This window comes from Crotalus tigris, unplaced genomic scaffold (genome assembly GCF_016545835.1).
Source record: "Crotalus tigris isolate CLP2741 ecotype Arizona unplaced genomic scaffold, ASM1654583v1 scf7180000017871.4482833, whole genome shotgun sequence".
NCBI lineage: Eukaryota > Metazoa > Chordata > Lepidosauria > Squamata > Viperidae > Crotalus > Crotalus tigris.
Genome location: NW_024096690.1, coordinates 2,204,594 through 2,224,029, shown reverse-complemented (window position 1 = coordinate 2,224,029; position 19,436 = coordinate 2,204,594). Strand labels below are relative to the sequence as shown.

The 19,436-nt window shown below is 36.0% G+C and overlaps 1 protein-coding gene across 20 annotated transcripts in view; it reads left to right on the top strand.

Annotated features, from left to right (window-relative positions):
- The window catches only part of NEK10 (NIMA related kinase 10), a 126,585-nt gene that overhangs the window by 86,927 nt on the left and 20,222 nt on the right, over window positions 1-19,436 (top strand). For 17 of the 20 annotated variants that reach the window (XM_039343709.1, XM_039343712.1, XM_039343710.1 and 14 more), the window contains one exon: window positions 7,988-8,088. In XM_039343709.1, the coding sequence (XP_039199643.1) occupies window positions 7,988-8,088 (101 nt within the window). The remainder of the gene's footprint in view (window positions 1-7,987; window positions 8,089-19,436) is intronic. The other 3 variants (XM_039343721.1, XM_039343714.1, XM_039343724.1) reach the window with 1 other exon arrangement.

The window sequence follows — 19,436 nt, the reverse complement described above, 5'->3', positions numbered from 1 at the left end:
AGGCTCCAGCAGTCCTACTGTACATCCCATTATTCCAGCTGACTTTTGTCATCTTCTTACTCCCACTGTTGATAATGCATGCTTACCCAGACCTTTTACAAAACAGCTTCTGGTCATATGATGCCATCTTTCCCAGGTTTTGCAAGGAAACCAGTGTGTGTGATTTGAAAAAAGAAGCCTTGTATGGGTAGCAGCTGCCCCACAAAGGGCTAAGCTGGGCATACTTAGCCAGCCGTAGGAACAAGAAAATGGTGTACGTTGGATAGGATGACAGTGGTCAAAGATTACAGATCTGCAGATGGCAGATTAGGGCACATCATGCATATTACAAATTTCCCAACATTATTGTTTTTTCCACAAGAAAGAAAATGCTTTATACAGTTCCTTTAGTGACCATTCAAAGTTACAACGGCACTGAAAAAAGTGACTTATGATCACTGTAACATCCCCATGTTCACATGATCAAAATTCAGATGCTTGACATCTGACTCATATTTATGATGGTTGCAGTGTCCTCAGGTCATATGATCATCTTTTATGATCTCCTGATAAGCAAAGTCATTGGGAAAGCCAGATTCACTTAACAACCAGGTTACTAACGTCACGTGCAGTGATTCATTTAACAACTGTGGCAAGAAAAGTCATAAAATGATGTAAAATCCATTGAACAAATGTCTCACTTAACAAAATAAATTTTGGGCTCAATTGTGGTCATAAGTCGAGGACTACCTGTATAACATTTATAAATTTGGTCTTCTTGTAATTCATCATTGTACATCCAGAGGTGAAAACTTTCAGATGTTTTGTTTATCTCAGTGTTTTACAAGAAGTTTGTTTTCTAGATTTTAAGGGTTAGGAGAAAAATAACAAGTAAATTATATCTTTTTTTTTGAAGATATTGAGATATATAAATTTGGAGATATTGTAAAACACATGATGTAATATAATGTTATGTAATATAATATGGCCTAAAATGCAGCATTTAGAGGTTAGAATAAATTTGGTTGGAACTTTCATCAGTCTTTCCTAAAGCAGCATATTTTAGAATTATTTTTCAATAAATGCTATAAAATTTTTACTGAATTCTTTGTAATGGTCTATTACTTGAGTAGACCTTTTTACCAATTATCTCAGCATGAATTAATACAGTTCCCCTGAAAAAATATCAGTTAATGTAAGAGGCTATTACATTTTCTGTTTTGATATACTTTATATATTATGTGTATATTCTGTATATTTTGCTGATTTGCTGATCAGAAATAGTTCAACTAAGCATAGAAAATGTCTTGTTTGTTTAAATTTTCAAAATGAAATATCTGTTTTTAACTAAAGTATAATAGTCTCTTTTGATTTTTACCTTTTTTAGAATTCTTATAAATGCCCTTCAGTAATTATTTTGATTCTATATTTCATAAATATGCTGAAAATCAATCCATTTTTATTTGGACTAGGATGGATCTGGTGTAAGTTATGTAAAAAATGGACAAAACCTTTCTGGAAGTTTTTTTGAAAGTTCACAATTTCTCTAAATAATTTGTCAGTATCATAAAATAATGTGAGGAAATCTTCCATCTTAATCTCTTGTCTTTTATGCTCTTTCCGCCATTTTTACATTTACAAGATTCAAGCTGAATAAAATGATCCGGTTCTCAAAAGGTCTTTCTAAACTAGAAGGTTCTTTACAGGTAATCCACAAAAGTTGATAGCCATCAAGCAAGACAGTCTCACTTAATGATTCACACTCCTTGCTTTTCCCTATGCAGTGATTAAAACAATATTTAGTTTGTTAGGTGGTCGTCAGGAGTGCAAGAGGCTTGGGAGACCTAGTGAAGGATCAGTCCCACCTGCCCTGGACCTCCTAGGGCAGGGTTGTCAAACTGCCAGCCCACAGGCCGGTTTCATCATACCGAAGCCATGCCCATCCTGGCAATGCAAAAAAAGTCGCGATACGTCGTGACATGTCACATGATGTGATGAGTTTGACACCCATGTCCTAGAGTCTCCATCATCCCCTGAGACACTTCATGCTCTGTTTCCTATCAATAGCCCTTGCACCTACTTATTCCATGCACCCTGGAGGCCTTTTTCCCTCTCCACCGGGTCCCTATACACCTTAGGCTTACTCCTCATTCCATCACCCATCATGAATTTACTTTTTGAAGATCTTTGAATTCCAGAGATTTCCTAAGTGCTGCACAGACTGTATTAGACAGCAGAATGATTTCCCCCCCCCCCTCCATATGGCTGCCATTTCTATATGACTACAAAGAATTGGTGGGTTGAAAGTGTGGGCACTTCAGGGGCAAAGACATGCAACACATGGACAAGGGTAGAATGGAAGAATTGAGCACAGCCAGCTAATTGCTGCCAGTTTATCACCGTCAAGTCCCCTATGCCAACTCACCATCACCAAGTCATCACAGGACAATACAAGGCCAATTTGTTGCAGGGGCAACTCGTCATGGGCAGATGGAGGGAGAGCTGGGTAGGTGGACAGATGAGTGAGCAGGTGGGCAGAGTGCAGAGTGGCAGTGGTGGCTGGGGGCTTTCCATTTGCATATCCCCCGCCACTGTCCCTGCCACCCCACCAAACTCCAGGCCATTCATAGTTCAACCCATTCGGTAGCATTGGTGGTGGGCAGGGCAGGAGGCCAGTAGTCAGTGGTGACCAGGCACGTCCCATTTTCAACACCAGCTGTTGCCTCTGTTGCTGCTGTGATGCCAAGTCCTGGAGCTCCTGGAGATTGACACTGCAGTGGCAGGATATGAAAATGGGATGCACTGGGCCACTTTCTCCAGGCTGCTTGCCCTACCCAATGCTGCCACCGAATGTCTCAGAGCTCAGTGCGGTAGCAGTGGCACTTACAGCAATTGCAAGTATTGTGCAGATGAGAATTCCCAGCCACTGCTGCTTTGTACTCTGCCTATCTGCTCACTCCCCCACCTTCCCGGCTCTCCCTCTGGCTACATGTTGTGAATTGTCTCCACAATGAATTGGCCATATTGAGTTGTCCTGCAATAATTTGGTGGTAAGTTGGAGAGGCAACTTAATGGTGATCTGGCTGCAACGAGCTGGCTGTGCCAAGCTGGCTGTGCCAAGTTGTCCTACACCTGGATAAATGGTCTGTCCTCCTTCCACATCATGAGGTCTGGAGATTTTCAAAAGATAAGTGTGCGTATGGATAGATGAGGGGGCAGGCTTAAGGTCTTTCGGGACTTGGCAGGATAGGATGGGAAGAAGAGACGTGGAGGGGCTGCTCCAGCATCTCTGTAGTTGGTTATAACAGTGCATGACATGGGGGGGCACTATAGGGACCATAACTTTGAAATGTAGTGGTACATATTTTTTGGAGAAGTCTATCATAACTTCAAATGGCCATTAATTGACATTATTAAATGACGGCTTTCTGTATTTTCTTTATCAATGTTGATTTTTGAACACGCTTGGATACTCCATTGATACTGCATTTGTTGTTATTTTTTATTCCTTCTGAAAAATGAATGGAAAACAACTACATGCTGTAGGGATGACGGTTTAGACAGCAGTCATCTGAAGGTGTTTTTTTTTACTGGAGAGTGAAAAAACATGTTTTATGATAGGAATGACAAAAAAATTGGAAAAAAGGAAAGGAACAAGGAAAATCAGAAGTTCAGAATGTTGGTAGAAATAGCTTAGTTATTTCTCTTTCTCTCTTTACATCATAAATAGCTGGAAATATGAGGAAAGTTTGTCCTGGATTAACACTAGCACAAACATTAGAAAATGAGGGTTGGAACAACCAAAGAATTACAAAGGAGAAATTCAAAGGGACTGTATTTTCTTTATTATACTTTAAGGAATATTCAAATGAAGGAATTTCCTCTGCAAGTCTGTTCACACATTTTTGAAATTCTTCTGCCTGGCTTTGATTACCTTTAGACTGCTATTTTCTAGTCTGTCAGTATCTTTCATAAAGAACATAAACTATTTTGTACTGCATATAGGTATTAACTAATATTAGTTATATTTCGTATATTATAATCATGGAAAAAGTGGAGATAGAAAACTGTACCACTTCCCCTCCTGAAATGGATGAAATATACATTAAGTTTTAAATCAAGTCATAAAATGAATTTAGTTTGGATCCAGTAATGAATATAGAGGATGATCTTGAAGTACAGAGAGAAAATCAATTGCCAAAGCAACAATCAGATAGCTGAACCTTTAGCCCAGCCCGAGAAAGTGGTTTATGGAAACCCCCCAGACTGCCCCTCCTCATAAATTCACAAGAAGATGAAAGAGGAAGGAAAGTACTTTCTGATTTGCAAGATTCTGTTACTATAGCTATTTTTTAATTTATTTATATCCTGCTTTTATTACTTTGATAAGTAACTTAAGGCAGCTAAGATATTTAATACTCATTTATCCTTCTATTTTTCCTACAACAATAACCATGTGAGGTGAGTTGGACTGAAAGAGAATGATTGACCCAAAGTCAGCCAGCCAGCTTTCGTGCCTAAGGTGGGACTAGAACTCAAGATATCCTGATTTCTAGTCTGCTGCTTTAGCCATTAGACCAAAATGGCTAATAAACACTAATAAAATTTTATTTATTAAATTTATATGCTGCCAATTTCACTACCCCAAGTAACTCTAATAAAAGAAAATACTAATAAATAGCATTTATTAATAAATTAATAAATATTAATAAAATAAATACTAATGAAAGTAGCTGCAGGTCTACATAGTATTTGTTTCTTAGCTTGTTCTATCTTATAAGGCTGACAGATCCCCATGTATGTGCATTCTAAGGGCAGTATTTTTTTTCTTCCCCAATCATTCACATCAACAGGTCGCTATATTTATGCTTATATGTCCAATAATTGGATGAAAGTTTTAGATTATATGTATGGAGGCTTTTTAATGTAAAACTGAAAAAGATGAGAAAGCACTGCTGGTTGGCTCCCTTGAGTGAATATACCATCCTTGTGTATGATCTTGTGAAAAATCTCTAGCATCTTTCTAGACCAGCTGACTTCAGAGCAAGAAGTAAGATTAGGTTGCCTTCTACCCAGTACCTGCATCATGATAATAATACATAATAAAATATTGAAAACAGCATCTGTTTTAACAGTAAATTCTGTACTCAGAGATGTCTGTAAATTGTTAATTTTCAAATATTTTGACACTGTAATTTTAAAAATACTCGCGTGGTCATAAATACCATATAACTATCGGAGTATCATAGTTTATTTCTTTCAAAGTTGTTAACTGCAAAGGTATTCTCTAATTTCAGTGGCTATATTCTATCTATCTGAATACTTTTTATGGAGATAATATTTTACAACCATACATATATATATCTGTAATACCATCAATAATAAAAGATTAAAACTTAATACAAGCAAACAATAATAATAATAATAGAAAGTGTACGAAACGTTGGGCTGAATAGATTGTTTATCATATTCTTTATATTAAGTGTTTAGATTGGTGGCCATTTTCTTGTTTGATGAATGATATTTGAACATTTCCTAAGTATGGTAATATTTTCTCTTGGGAAAAAAGAGAATTAATAGAACATACTGTGATTGTCTATGGGCCTGACTTTGAATATACCTTGTATAAATAATAATAATAATAGTAGTAGTAGTAGTAGTAGTAGTAGTAGTAGTAGTAGTAATAATAGCTACAAGTACATCAGATGGTTGAAGAAGAAAAAATGGCTTTGGAAGAATATCTGAAGAACAATGATGAAGATGCACTGAAATTAGTATATCAGGAAGGCTTACTGACTACTGGAGAGACCAAACTGGCCTACAAGAAAGACCAAATGAAGAACAGAATAGCGACATGGGAAGACAAAGCACTACATGGCCAATACATTAAAAAAATAGCTGGGAAAGCAGATAATAACAAGACCTGGCTAAGAGCAGGAAAATTGAAGAAAGAGACCGAGGGACTAATTTTGGCTGTACAAGACCAAGCCTTAAGGACAAATGCATACAAAGTCAAAATTGAGAAGACAGCAACAGACAGTAAGTGCCGCCTATGCAAAGAAGCTGAAGAAACAGTGGACCACCTAGTAAGCTGTTGCAAGAAGATTGCACAGACTGACTACAAGCAGTGGCATGACAAAGTAGCAACAATGGTGCATTGGAAGATCTCAAAAAATATCATTTGCCTGTAAACAAAAACTGGTGGGATCATAAAATAGAGAAAGTCATAGAAAATGATAAAATTAAACTGCTCTGGGACTTCAGAATTCAAACAGACAAGCACCTGCAACATAACACCCCAGACTTAACAATTGTCGATAAGAAAGACAAAAAAGTCTGGATAGTGGACGTGGCAGTGCCTGGAGACAGCAGAATAGACGAGAAAGAACTGGAGAAGATAACAAAATACAAAGACCTACAAATAGAAATAGAAAAATTGTGGCAAAAGCAAGCAAGAGTAGTACCAATAGTAATAGGCTCCTTGGGTGCAATCCCAAAAGAACTGGAGCACCACCTGAACACCAATGGCATTGACAAATTCGTTATTAGTCAATTGCAAAAGGCGGCCTTACTAGGAACTGCTTCCATCCTGCGACGATATCTGTAATACCATCAAACATCCACATCTGCCTATCCCAGGTCCTGGGTAAGGACTCGATAGGTAGACAAAATGCCAAATCCAGTCTGAACATCTGACTGACTATGCGATGATCCATAATAATAAAGTTGGAAGGGACCTTCGTGGTCAACAAATTCAACTCTCTGCTCAGGCAGGTAACCCTATACCATTTCGGACAAATGGCTGTCCAGTTTCTTCTTAAAAACTTCCAGTGTTGGAGCATTCATCACTTCTGGAGGCAGGTTGTTCCACTGGTTAATTGTTCTAACTGTCAGGAAGTTTCTCCTTAATTCTAGGTTGCTTCTCTCTTTGGTTAGTTTCCACCCATTGCTTCTTGTCCTGCCTTCAGGCGCTTTGGAAAATAGCTTGACTCCCTCTTCTTTGTGACAGTTCCTGAGATATTGGAACACTACTATCATGTCCCCCCTCGTCCTTCTCTTTATTAAACTAGACATACCCAATTCCAGCAACCGTTCCTTATATGCTTTAGCCTCCAGTCCCCTAATCATCTTTGTTGCTCTTCTCTATTCTTTCTAGCGTCTCAATTTCTTTTTTACATCATGGTGACCAAATCTGGATGCAGTATTCCAAGTGTGGCCTTACCAAGGCATTGTAAAATGGTATTAATACTTCACTTCATATAGAGGCAGCCTAGGACAAAAATCATAAATAAGCATATATATTGCAGGTCCAATAATGGCAATTTGGTTGTATTACTAATACTACAATACAGGAGGAAAACGAGTCTCGTAATGATGCTGTTGTGCAGACATTGTAGATATTGCCCCATTCTTTACATATATTTTAAGCTGAGAAAGTATGCAGGAGTTGTTATTTTAATTGTCTTATAAAAAGAAAAACATCTTGTAGCATATGTTCATTCATATTCTGTGATACTGAATCAGAAAGGAAATGAAAATTTAAATTTGCTCAGTTCTTGATATTATTATGAATAAAGTTGAACTACTTTTATAGATTTTTATGTCTGGTTGTAGAATGCACCTAAAATAATCTTATTCAGGTTTTGAAGGCTGAAAATGACTTTTATCTTTTCCTCCTAGAGAATGTTGAAAAGCATATAACTTATGATTTGACAACTTTTGTATAGCCTACATCTAATTTTATTGAACTTTTTAAAAAATGTTATTTTGCTTTTGCTCCATAAATATTTCAACAGAACTAAAGCATGGAAAATGTTTTATATTTAAAATTCAATAACTCTCTATTAATAGTGTTGTTACAAGAAGGGAAATACTAGATTACAATTTGCAAGATCCAAATGCCTTTCTGTTCTTTTTTCCCCTTTCCTGGCTTCTGCATTTGTCTTTGAGAAAAATACTGAAAGCACAAATTTATTTTCATTGCTGACTATAACATTATCTTCTGCAGCATCAGCTGGGATTGCTGTGTCGCAACGGAAGGTACGTCAGATCAGTGATCCTATTCAACAGATTCTAGTTCAGCTGCACAAAATTATTTACATCACTCAGGTATTTTTGCTGTTATTATTTTAATACAGACCAATTGTTTGCTTGATAGGTATAATAATAGTTTATTTGCCTCCAGCCAATATATATATTGTTTAATCTTGGGGGTAAAATGTGCTTCTGCAAATGGAATGTGAGGTCCAGGACCATTATTTTAAGGATCCAGGGGAATCAGGCTTCCAGAAGTATAGCAATATAGATGGCTGGGGTTGTTCCTTGCTCTTGCTCACTCTTAATTCTTCAGAACCTTAGAATTCTAAAAAAAGAGAAATCAGAAAAAATTGAAATTGATATATACATTCATTATTGGTAGGTCTCTTCTATATAATCCTTTTTATTTTGGCATACCTCTGTTACCCTACTTGACTGCAGTTCTGAATTAACTTTGAAGATAAATCTCATTTAGCACAGTGAACATTAAGTAAAGATGGTCTAAATTGTCTTCAATTTACTCCAAAATTAAGTAGTATATCTATATTTATTGGCACCCTATATTTATGCCTTCCATCTTTATTTTTTATTTTCCACTTAGTCATTTCCCTTTTGACATTTTATGATGATATTACTCAGTATTCTTGCAGTTTCTTTTGTTAATGACATATTCATTGTTCAGGCATCTTATCACATGTTGCAAGATTTCTTTTTTTTTTGTAAGAGTTTTTATTAGGTTTTTTCCCATACATTCAATAATAATTTTTCAACAAACCTGCTGTCTGAGTTTACATTCGCTAATACATATTTAATTCCTAATCCTTTATTCTTTCCTCTAGCCATCGATAAAATAAGTCCCAAATTTGATAGCATTCTGTTTCTTCTTTTTCTTTCAGTCTCATAGTCAGTCTAGCCATCTCTGCACATTCTAGTATTTTTTTAATTATTTCTTCATCTGATGGTATTCCTTCATTTTTCCAGTATTGCACAAATATAATCCTTGCTGCTGTTGTGACATGCAAAATCAAATATAAGCTTTGTCTTTTCTGGCATTATACCTAATAAAAAAAGTTCAGGTTTAAAATCTACATGTTCTCCCAACATCTTTTCTAGCCAGGTATGTATTTTTTTCCAATAACTCTTTACTTTGTCACATGTCCACCAAACATGGTAATAAGTGCCTGACTTATGTTTACATTTCCAACATGTATCTGACATGTTTTTAAACATTTTTGCTAGTCTTGTTGGTGGTAAGTGCCATCTATAGAACATTTTATATAAATTTTCTTTGTAGGAAGTTGACATTGTCAGTTTGCAATTTCTTTCCTGTACATTTTGCCATTTTTTGAATTCTATATTATATCCAAAACAATTTGCTCATCTTATCATTGTTTCTTTAACTTGTTCGCTTTCCATTTTCAAAGTTAATAGAAAATTATACATTTTCTTAATTAGTTTCTCATCAGAAGTAAACAAGGTCTTATCAAACACAGTTTGTTCCTTATAAAACCCATACAGTTTAACATCTTTATCATATGTAGCTTGCATTTGTAAATGTGCCCACCATGATAGATTAATACCCTGTTTTTCCATTTCTTGTTTAGATTTTAAATTCCTTTCAGATTTTTTCAAAGTTCACTAAATTTGAGTGTACAAATGCTTCCATTGTTGACAACCACCCTGGAATTTTCAAATATAGTTTACATTTTATTTTTTCCCGTGTTATTAATAATGCATTTCTTATATAATGATTTTGGAAATATTTATGGAGTTTATTTTTCCTGTACCATAAAAAAGCGTGCCACCCCAATTGTAAATCATGCTCCTCTAGATATAACAGTCTTTTATTTCTAAGAGTTATCCATTCTTTAACCCATATTAATACAGATGCTTGATAATATAAAATCCACTCGGGTAGACCAAACCTCCATTTTTCTTGGCATCTTGTAACATTTTCACCTTAATTCTAGCTTTCTTTCCTTGCCAAATAAATTTCAAGATTAGTAAATTTAAGTCCTCAAATAATTTTTTCTCAAGGTTTATAGGTAGTTTTTGGAGTAAGAATAAGATTTTCGGTAGTATGTTCATTTTCACTATAGCAATTCTTCCTAATATTGACAATAGCAAGTTTTTCCATTTTTCCAGATCAAGTCTTATTTGATTAAATAGTTTTGTATAATTATCTTATTTTATTGTTGAACATCTTGCTGTTAAATATATTCCCAGATATTTGACCTTTTTAACTATCTGCAATTCTCTTTTTTCCGACATTTGGTTTTTTTTATCTGTAAGGTTTTAACCATTACTTTGGTTTTTTTTTGTTTATTTTCAGTCCTGCCATTTCTCCGTATTGTTCTATCTTTCCCAATAGTTTAGGAATCATCTCCAAAGGTTCTTCTAAAATAAATACCAAATCATCAGCAAATGCTTGTAATTTATATATTTTGCCTTTTATTTCTAGTCCTTTAATTTCTATATCTTGTCTAATATTTCTATTTAAAACTTCCAGAGTGAAAAATAAATAACAGTGGAGATAATGGACATCCTTGCCTTGTGCCTTTTCTTATCTCAAAGTTCTCAGTATAATCTCCATTTGCAATCACTTTTGCTGTTTGTTTATTGTATATTGTTTTTCATCATGTTTATAAAGTTCTGTCCAAAGTCCTTTATTTGTAATTGCTGAATCATAAATTGCCAGGAAACATTATCAAATGCCTTTTGGGCATCTAGAAATATTAGTGCCAGTTGTTTCCCTGGATGTAATTCATAATATTCCAATACATCCATTATCACTCTTAAATTATTTTTAATTTGTCTCTTTGGCAAAAAACCATTTTGATCTGAATGTATAAATTCAATTAAGAATCTTTTCAGTCTCTCTGCCATTATTGAAATAAAAATTTTATAATCCACATTCAGTAACAATATCAGTCTATACTTTTATACTTGTCAAATCTGAGCCTTCTTTTGGTATTAAAGTAATATTTGCTTCTATCCATGTATTTGGTAGTTTAGCCTCTAACAAAAGTTCATTGCAAACGTCTCTTAGCAGTTCACTTAGTATATCTTGTAAAGCTTTATATAACTCCGTCTGTAGTCCATCTGGCCCCGGTGTTTTCTCGTTTTTTTGTCTTCTTATGGCCTCTGTTATTTCCATCATTGGAAATAACTGTTATTTTCATCATTATTTTTTCCTCTAACATAATCTTACAGGTTTCTGAAATTTTTGGAAGGTTATATTCTTCCAGATAATTGGATCATCCTCTCTCTTGGAATTTCTTCTGTCATACAGTTTTTTTTAATATTCTTTAATTATCTTTTTTATTTCTTGATCCCTGGGTTGTTGGGCTACATGTTCCAACAAAGGGTGCAGAGAAAGTCTTTTTCATAAGTCTGGTGAGATTTGATGTACTCATTTTTCCAGCCAACTATCTTAGGCTAAAATCCAAACCATAAAATGAGCCAACTACGTTAGGCTAAATCCAGTATCTCAAGGAGAGAAAACAAAATAAAACAAACAAAAAGAAAAAAAAGCCAACTATCTTAGGATAAAATCCAGCCAAAAAGAACAAGCCAACTGCTTTAGGCCAAATCCAAATCCTCCAGTCGAGTCTCAGATGTAAAACGCCCACTGTCTCCAAATAATTCCTGTTTTGGTTATATCCAGAGTCAACAAATATAATTGTAGAACGTTTTTTCACTTGTAAACTCACACAAAGGTGTTGTTTCAAGGTCAAACACTTTCAGATTATTTTATTATTTAGTGTTACTGTAGTATCTTCTTTGACCACTAGATGCCCTCATACGTTGGTGAGTTCTTTTGTTGTTGTTGTTAATTGCGAAGTCGTGTCCGACCCGTCGCGACCCCATGGACAATGTTCCTCCAGGTCTTCCTGTCCTCTACCATCTTCTGGAGTCCATTTTATATTCCTTAAAATCCTTCCCCTTTCTGTAGTTGCTTGCCACTTTTAACTCTCTTCTCCCCTAGTCCTTCTGGAGTCTTTACTTTATAGCTCTTCCAAATCAGGGGATTAATTTTTTTAGGTGCAAAAGGAAAAGGAAAAAGAGCAGGTTCACCCAGTTTCAGCATGCTGTTGACAATCAGCTGTTTAGCAGAGCGCTGCGGCTCCTCACTTTTCTTCTGGCTGGCGGTGACTTGGGCTGTCTGGGCTTATCAGGCAGCTTTTCCTCCGTCCTTTTAGAGGATTTCTTCAATCTGTCTGGACCAACTGCCGTGTAGTCCAGACTCCTGAGGCTTTCCTCCTTCTTTGTTGCCCCTCCAGGGCAACTTTCCGACCCCTTGGGGTCGCTGGGCAGAACAAAATCGGGCTAAGAAGCTGGAGCCCCGGCTTCTTCCATCTGTCTTGTCGAACGCCAAACCAGAAGACCACAGGTTGCAAGATTTCTTACTTTCCTTGTTTCTATCTAAACCTGTTTGCTATTTTAGCAGATTTTATCAGCCTCCCGCTTTTGAGTGGATGAATTGTGGCTTGTTATTTAATAATATTCTTTTCTTTTTTAAAAAACAAAATTATTATATGTAAAAAGAAAAAAAAGAAAAAAATATATAATGATTAAAAGCTTCATTTGCAAAACCAGACATAATGCTATACATTGATTCATAACATTATTAACATTTAAGTTTATTTAATAGGAAACTCTATTTGCATAAACATTTCTGTATCCATTCCTGAAAGCTATCCTGCCTCTAAAACATCTGGTATGCTTTGCCATATGCTTCTTCTAAAAGATTGCTATACCAGTTATCAAAAAAAGCCACCCAACAGTTAATTATTGGCTGGAAGTCTGTCCAGTAAAGGAAGATATTTTATACAACTAAATTAGGCAATTCCTCTATTGTGTGGATCACGTGTCAATTGGGGTCACTTGCCTCAGAGTATAGAGAATGCCTGCAGCAACTTGAATTTGGGAGAATGTGTCAGATTCCACAAATATTAAAAGTGCTCAGATTGCTACCAACTTAAGGGGAAAATCAAAATAAGCAAGGATGACTTAAGGTTATCTTATTCATGGTATGAAGATAAGTTTAAGGCAATGTCATGGGGTAAAGCAAAATAAAGAGATTGATAGGACATATTTGTATCTTGTTATGTGAAAGTGAAGAGAGCTCTATAGAAGGAGGAGAATTCAACACTTTCCAAAGTAGTTGGAATTAACACTCTTTAACCAGTGGTGGGATTCAAGTATGTGAACAACCACTTCCAAAAGTCCATTCTGGGACTGGGCAACAAAAAATTTGCTACCGGTTCTGCCAGAGTGGTGCGAACCGACTGAATCTCACCATTGCCTTTAACTAAAAAAAAGTTAAATATATCAATTCCATTTGTCAAAACTTGCTGTTCATTAAGCCATAAAAACAGGTGGTGATGCAGTGATTAGACTGCAGTATTGCAGGCTAACGTTGCTCATATTGTCAAGAGTTCAATTCCTTCAATTCTCATCGGCCTTCCATCCTTCTGAGGTCAATAAAAGGAAGACCCATATTGTTGGGGGCAATATGCTGACTCTATAAACTGCTTAGAGAGGGCTGTAAGACACTATGAAGCAGTATATAAGTCTAAGTGCTATTGTTAAATGCTAGTTATTTCTTGGTATAAATTTGAATCTGAGAAATGAAAATCTTATTCTTTGATTAGTGAAATTTCATGAGTGAAAAATAAAAGGATTTCCTCAAATAAACCATTGAAGCAGTGCATTAAATTTCTGAAAATATGTACACAAATTCTTATATAATCCTTATTTTTAAAATATTATTTTCCCCCAGCACTCAAATGAGACTTATTTTTCCAGTTGTTGCTATTTCCAACAATAGAATTAGATTTAACCATCCAGTATGCAGAATTGTAGCCTTTTCCTACAATCTCTGCACTATTGCTATAATGAAGATTGTGTGTTCTTCAATATCCTGATTTTTTTTCCTCACTTAAATAGAAGCAAAAACTGCTGAGTGCTCAGTTTTGCATTTGGTCTTCAGGCTAATGTCTGACGCAAAGCTCCACTGAAGGATTTTGGACTGAGGGGTAGGAAAAACATCTGCCAACTTTGTAGATGGATATGATTGAACAGGAGTGTATCAATGTAAGTTTCAAGGGAAAAATGTTGGAATTCTTTTGCAGTCTTGGATTCTACATTTAAATGAAGGGAAAGCAATTAATCTTTATTTATTCCCAGTATAGGCAGATTTCTTTAGAGAGTTCTGAAATAAACACACCTATTGATCGCTATTTATTACATATGTGGTTTCAGTGAAATTGATTGAAAGAAGGTTTTTGCACTTCTTAGTTAGCTTTAATACGATAACATGGAATTACAAAAGATTGTTGATCATTTGCCAGAGTCCTCAAACACTTCCTCATATCCTTTTCTATAGACGTTCTGATAAGCATAGCAATCAGTTCTGGTCCTTCTTTGGCAAGCTAAGCTGGAGTGCATAAGGGAAGAGTTCTTACTGTCATTTCTGGACTTCTAACATCCTTTCTCCATTCTGTCTCCATGGCAACAGGTTTCATTCAGACCTTGAGATAAATCATGTAAGCTTTTTAAAAAACTATTATGTAAACCTCTTACCTTATTTCCACTCATCTAAATCTTGAAAACAGAGCAGGAATTAAAATCTAGTCGCTGAGACAACTTTACTCTATTTCATTCAGAGGGAACCAATCTCCTGAGCCCTTTATTTACTCTGAAATGTTCCTATATGAAAAGGGAAACTCTTTTTGCCACTACATTATGCTTCAGTATTCGATAAATAACCTTGAGCAATTGTTAAAGGAAGCAGCTTGTAACCCAAAGCAAAATACAGCAACAAGAATCTCTCCATAAATTACATCTAATTAAATCCCCTTATCCTTACTATATATGAAACTAGTTAGCATAACTATGAAGCAGTTATTTCCTGTATTATGTAATCTTGAATTAAGCACTGGCATTGAAAGCAAACACACCAGCATTAAATTTTAGCATAAATAAAGCTTCAGTTTTCAACTTTGAGATCAGGTTTGGCCTCAAACAGTAATTTTTGTATTGCAGGTGCTTCAAGTCTTAGATCCCTGAAACATTATAAACACAATAGAAGAGAATATATGTAGCTCAGAATTGAACAGTGAAGCCCTTGGTGTGTTCTGAGCTTGGCTGTTTGCATGTAGATGTTTCATTACTTGATTAGGTAACTTGATACTACCTAGTAAGGTAATGAAACATCTGCAAGCAACCAATGAAGCTCCGAGAATGCCAAGGACTCCACATTATAAACACATCTAAAAGTTCTTTTTCTGCACATGAGACAAACATGTTTCAAATCAGTTTACTGGGGAATTGTTGCGCTTTCTTTGTGTAGGCATAATAGAAAAGGGGAATGGACTGTTTAAAAACATGCAAAAAATTACTCTTATAAATAATTTATTTTTCACATTTCTAAATCAAAGAGGGACTCTGGGAAGTATACAGTAAAATACTGAAATATAAAACAGTATATAAAAATTTAAATGTTAAAGTTAAAACTTTAAAGTTAAATATTTTAAAGATTATAAACATATTTATGTGCAAACATTTCAGGAAGATCTGAAAAACATCCATCTTAAATGGAAGGATGCAGAGTCTGTAGCTGCGGACTGAAAATTGTGGGCTTTGCTTGTAGCCCAATGTGCTCAGTGTGATGATAATGACATTTTAAAGAGGCAAGAATAATTAACTCTGATAAAAAATGGTTGACAAAGGCAAAGGGAGGTCTTTCATGGTATTAACTAACTCCGTGACTGCATGCTCATTTGGACTCTCCATGCAAGACTGAGGTCTCGTAAGTGAGCCCAAAATGATACCATGGTTGATGGTATTGAAAGCCACAGAGGTCAAGAAGAGCAAGGATGGATGCACCACTTCCATCCTGCTACTGCCAGAGATCATCCATGAATGTGACCAAAGCAGTTTTAGTCCCATATCTTGGCCTGAACCTTAACTGAAAAGGGTCCAGATCATCCATTTCCTCCAGGATCCTCTGGAGTTTCCAATTCTCATACATATTTTTTTAAAAAATTGATGAAGCTATATCTAAGCTAAGGAAGTTACTCTAATGGTTTAACATGACTATGACAAAATATGAATGTACACCATTTTGTCTGATAATATAAACAAATAAAGAGTTTCTATTTCCAGAAGCTGTAGTATATGCAGATTGTGGAGGGGAAAAACAACTATTAAAAATTAATTGAGTTTTAGACTGAGAAACTAAAAAGCACTGTTATTAATATATTCATTAGTAACCTGTCTTTTTTCTATGATGAGATTCAAACATCATACTGGATGTTTTATAGACTTTTTTTCAAGCAATAAGAATTATGAAGAATTTTACTTCATAAAATAAAACTTAAAAATGTGTGTGTTTATATTATGTTCCAGAATTTGTGTCACACTTATTCTGGGATAGCTATATTGTAGAAAAAACAAAATCCAAAAAAGTGCCTAATTGGGGCCCTGGCAATCCAGAACCCAAACAGTCTGAGAATAGTTCAGACACATGGAACTATGTAATCCAGAACAACATTGTTGCCTTCAGAAATGTAAATAATCACTAATCAGCAGCAAAGAAATCTTTGCTGCCATCTAATGATTGTTCAAATTTTGCAGCTCAAGTCTATTAGTGTGAGCCCTAGCTTCCTTGAATTTAGGGCAATCATTTATGTAGGGATATTTATTTTAATTGAAAGGAACATGAACTGGCTTTTTCCTTCTTTTAATTTCACATAATCTTAGAGTCCGTTATTACTGTGTTTCCCCCAAAGTAAGCCCTACCCCGAAAATAAGTCCTAGCTTGATTTTGGGGGTGGGTGGGCCTAATATAAGACTTACCCCCAAATAAGCCCTAGTTTGGGGGCAAGACACACACTTAAAAATCAAGCTAGGGCAGGGGTAGGAATGTGGATCTGTTCCATACACCCCACACCTACTTACCAGGCAGCCAGGCCTGTTCTTCTATAGCATCTTCTGCAACCAGGCCTGCATATCTCAGTCACAGGCCTTTCTGCAAGACCTATACAGCCAAGGACTGAGCTATGGATTGAATCCATTGCTCGGTACTTGGCTGCAGAGGTGTTCTGGAAAGGCCTGACTGCAAAATGCAGACCAGAATGTAGTCACAGAAGAAGTGGACCGGCTGGGTGGGGCTGTTAGTGTCGGAGGTGAGTAAGACATCCCCCGAAAATAAGACCTGATGCCTCTTTTGGAGGCAGAAAAAAAAGACCTGGTTAAAAATACATCGATATACATGTAGTCCTCACAAATGTCTCGTTTAACAACTATTTAGAGTTACAACAGTGATGTTCCTCAGTCATGTGACCACCATTACTGTTAGTACATATTATCCTTTGTCTGATCTGATGATTTTCTTTTTTTTCTCCTTTGCAAAGCAGAGAGATTGGAGAGGAAGGCATTACAAAAGAGTAAGCAGGCACACAATTGGAAATACACACAGAAAGCAATATGCTTGTGCCATCAGCTGCAACTGTGCTAAGCAAACATCCTGGTGTATTTATTCCCCCTTGTATGCTTGTTTATTCTCTTGTAATACCTTTGCTCCAATCCCTCCACTCTATGAGAAGATGTGGAGAAAATGTCAAGCAATTTTTCTAGGCAATCTCTCCTGCATCTGACTCATTCTGCCTGTCCGCAGATTGTTGCATCAAGTCAGAATATGACCATGATCAAGGGATATTAGTGTGTTATGGGCTCTAGAAAAGCTATACAAAAATAAGGCTTGTTCAGTGAAGTTTTATAGTATGGGTGTATAGTTTAAGTTATCCATAAAGCTTTAAAAAAAACTGAAAAAGAAATGATAGTACATGTATTTAGCAAATATCAGTGCAATCGGTCATCATAGATACTCATACAAAAAACTAATAGTTTTTTCCTAATAAGATAGCAAGCCTTATCAAGTGGAACTGAAGTTGGAGAGGTTGGTTTGCTATGGGTAAGTGTGCTGGTTTGGGGGGAAAAAAAGGAATAGAAAGAATAGCTGGTACTGTTTATTTAGAAATAACTAGTTGGGCCCCATGTTCTGCTCTGTACACACTGCCCTTGAAAAAGAGCGTGCACATCCATACTAGCCAGTGTTCAAACCCAGATCTGCTAAGAGACAGAAAGAATGCTTTAATATATTATTACAGGTACCTGTTTCAGTTGGCATTTATTCTGAAAGGGTTAAATTGATTTGCTGTTGATTAGAAAGATACTTGAATGAGGATACAGAGGTCTAAGAAAAGAAGGGGAAAATTTTATGAACAAAATGTCTTTCAGAAAGCAAAATGTGCAAGACAGTATAATTTGTTCCATTTTTGTGGGCTGTCACTTTTATTTAGCACTACATATTTCACTAAACCATTTTATTCTCCACGAGAGTTTTCCTCATTCCTACTCTGTGTACATTTCGCCACAAGCTTTTGTAAACAATGCATTAGGAACTCTAGCTGACCAGATTATATGGGCTGAAGAAAAACATCCTGATTCACTCCTCATTGTGCAAGGTGATTTCAACAACGCTAACTTAAGCCAAGAGCTGCCAAAACTATCTCACTAGAGGAAAGAATACATTAGACCACTGCTACACAACACTAAAAGATGCTTATTGGTGTTTACCATGAGCAGTTGTGGGACACTCTGATCATTGTATGATTCACCTTGTATCTGTTTATAGACAAAGGCTGAAAACTATAAAACCAACAACTAAATCAGTGAAGTCTTGGATTGAGGAGGCAAAGCTAAAACTACAGGTTTGCTTTGACTGCACTGATTGGAAAGTTTTCAAAGATACCTCTGCAGACTTGGATGAATTCATAGATACTGTAACATTATATGTTAGTTTTTGTGAATACCTATGTGTACCAACCAGGAACTTGCTAATATACAGTAACAATAAGCCTTGGTTACAGCTAAAGTCAAGCAACTACATCATACCGAAGAGGAAGCCTACAGGAAAAAAGATAGAATGCTGTACAATCAAGCCAGAAATATATTAACAAGGAAGATCACAGCAGCAAAAAGAAACTACTCTGAAAAGCTAAGGGATCCATTCTCAACAAATGATCTAGCAAATATGTGGAAAACTCTTAAAAATATCACCGGCTACAACAAACCTTCTCTCCATGCTGAAGGAAATTGACAACTGGCAGATGACCTGAATGTGTTTTATTATACATTTGAGAGGAAACTACTATCATCTATCTGCACCATCCCCATCTCAGATACACCAAGAACAGCCATACCTCCTACACCTGACCCCATCCCCTTGGGTCCCCCACCTCTTGTGATCATAGAAAATGATGTGCAAGGTCTATTTCACAAACAAAAGCCTGGAAAAGCACCAAGCCCAGACAAGATAACCTCTTCTTGCTTGATAACTTGTGCTGATC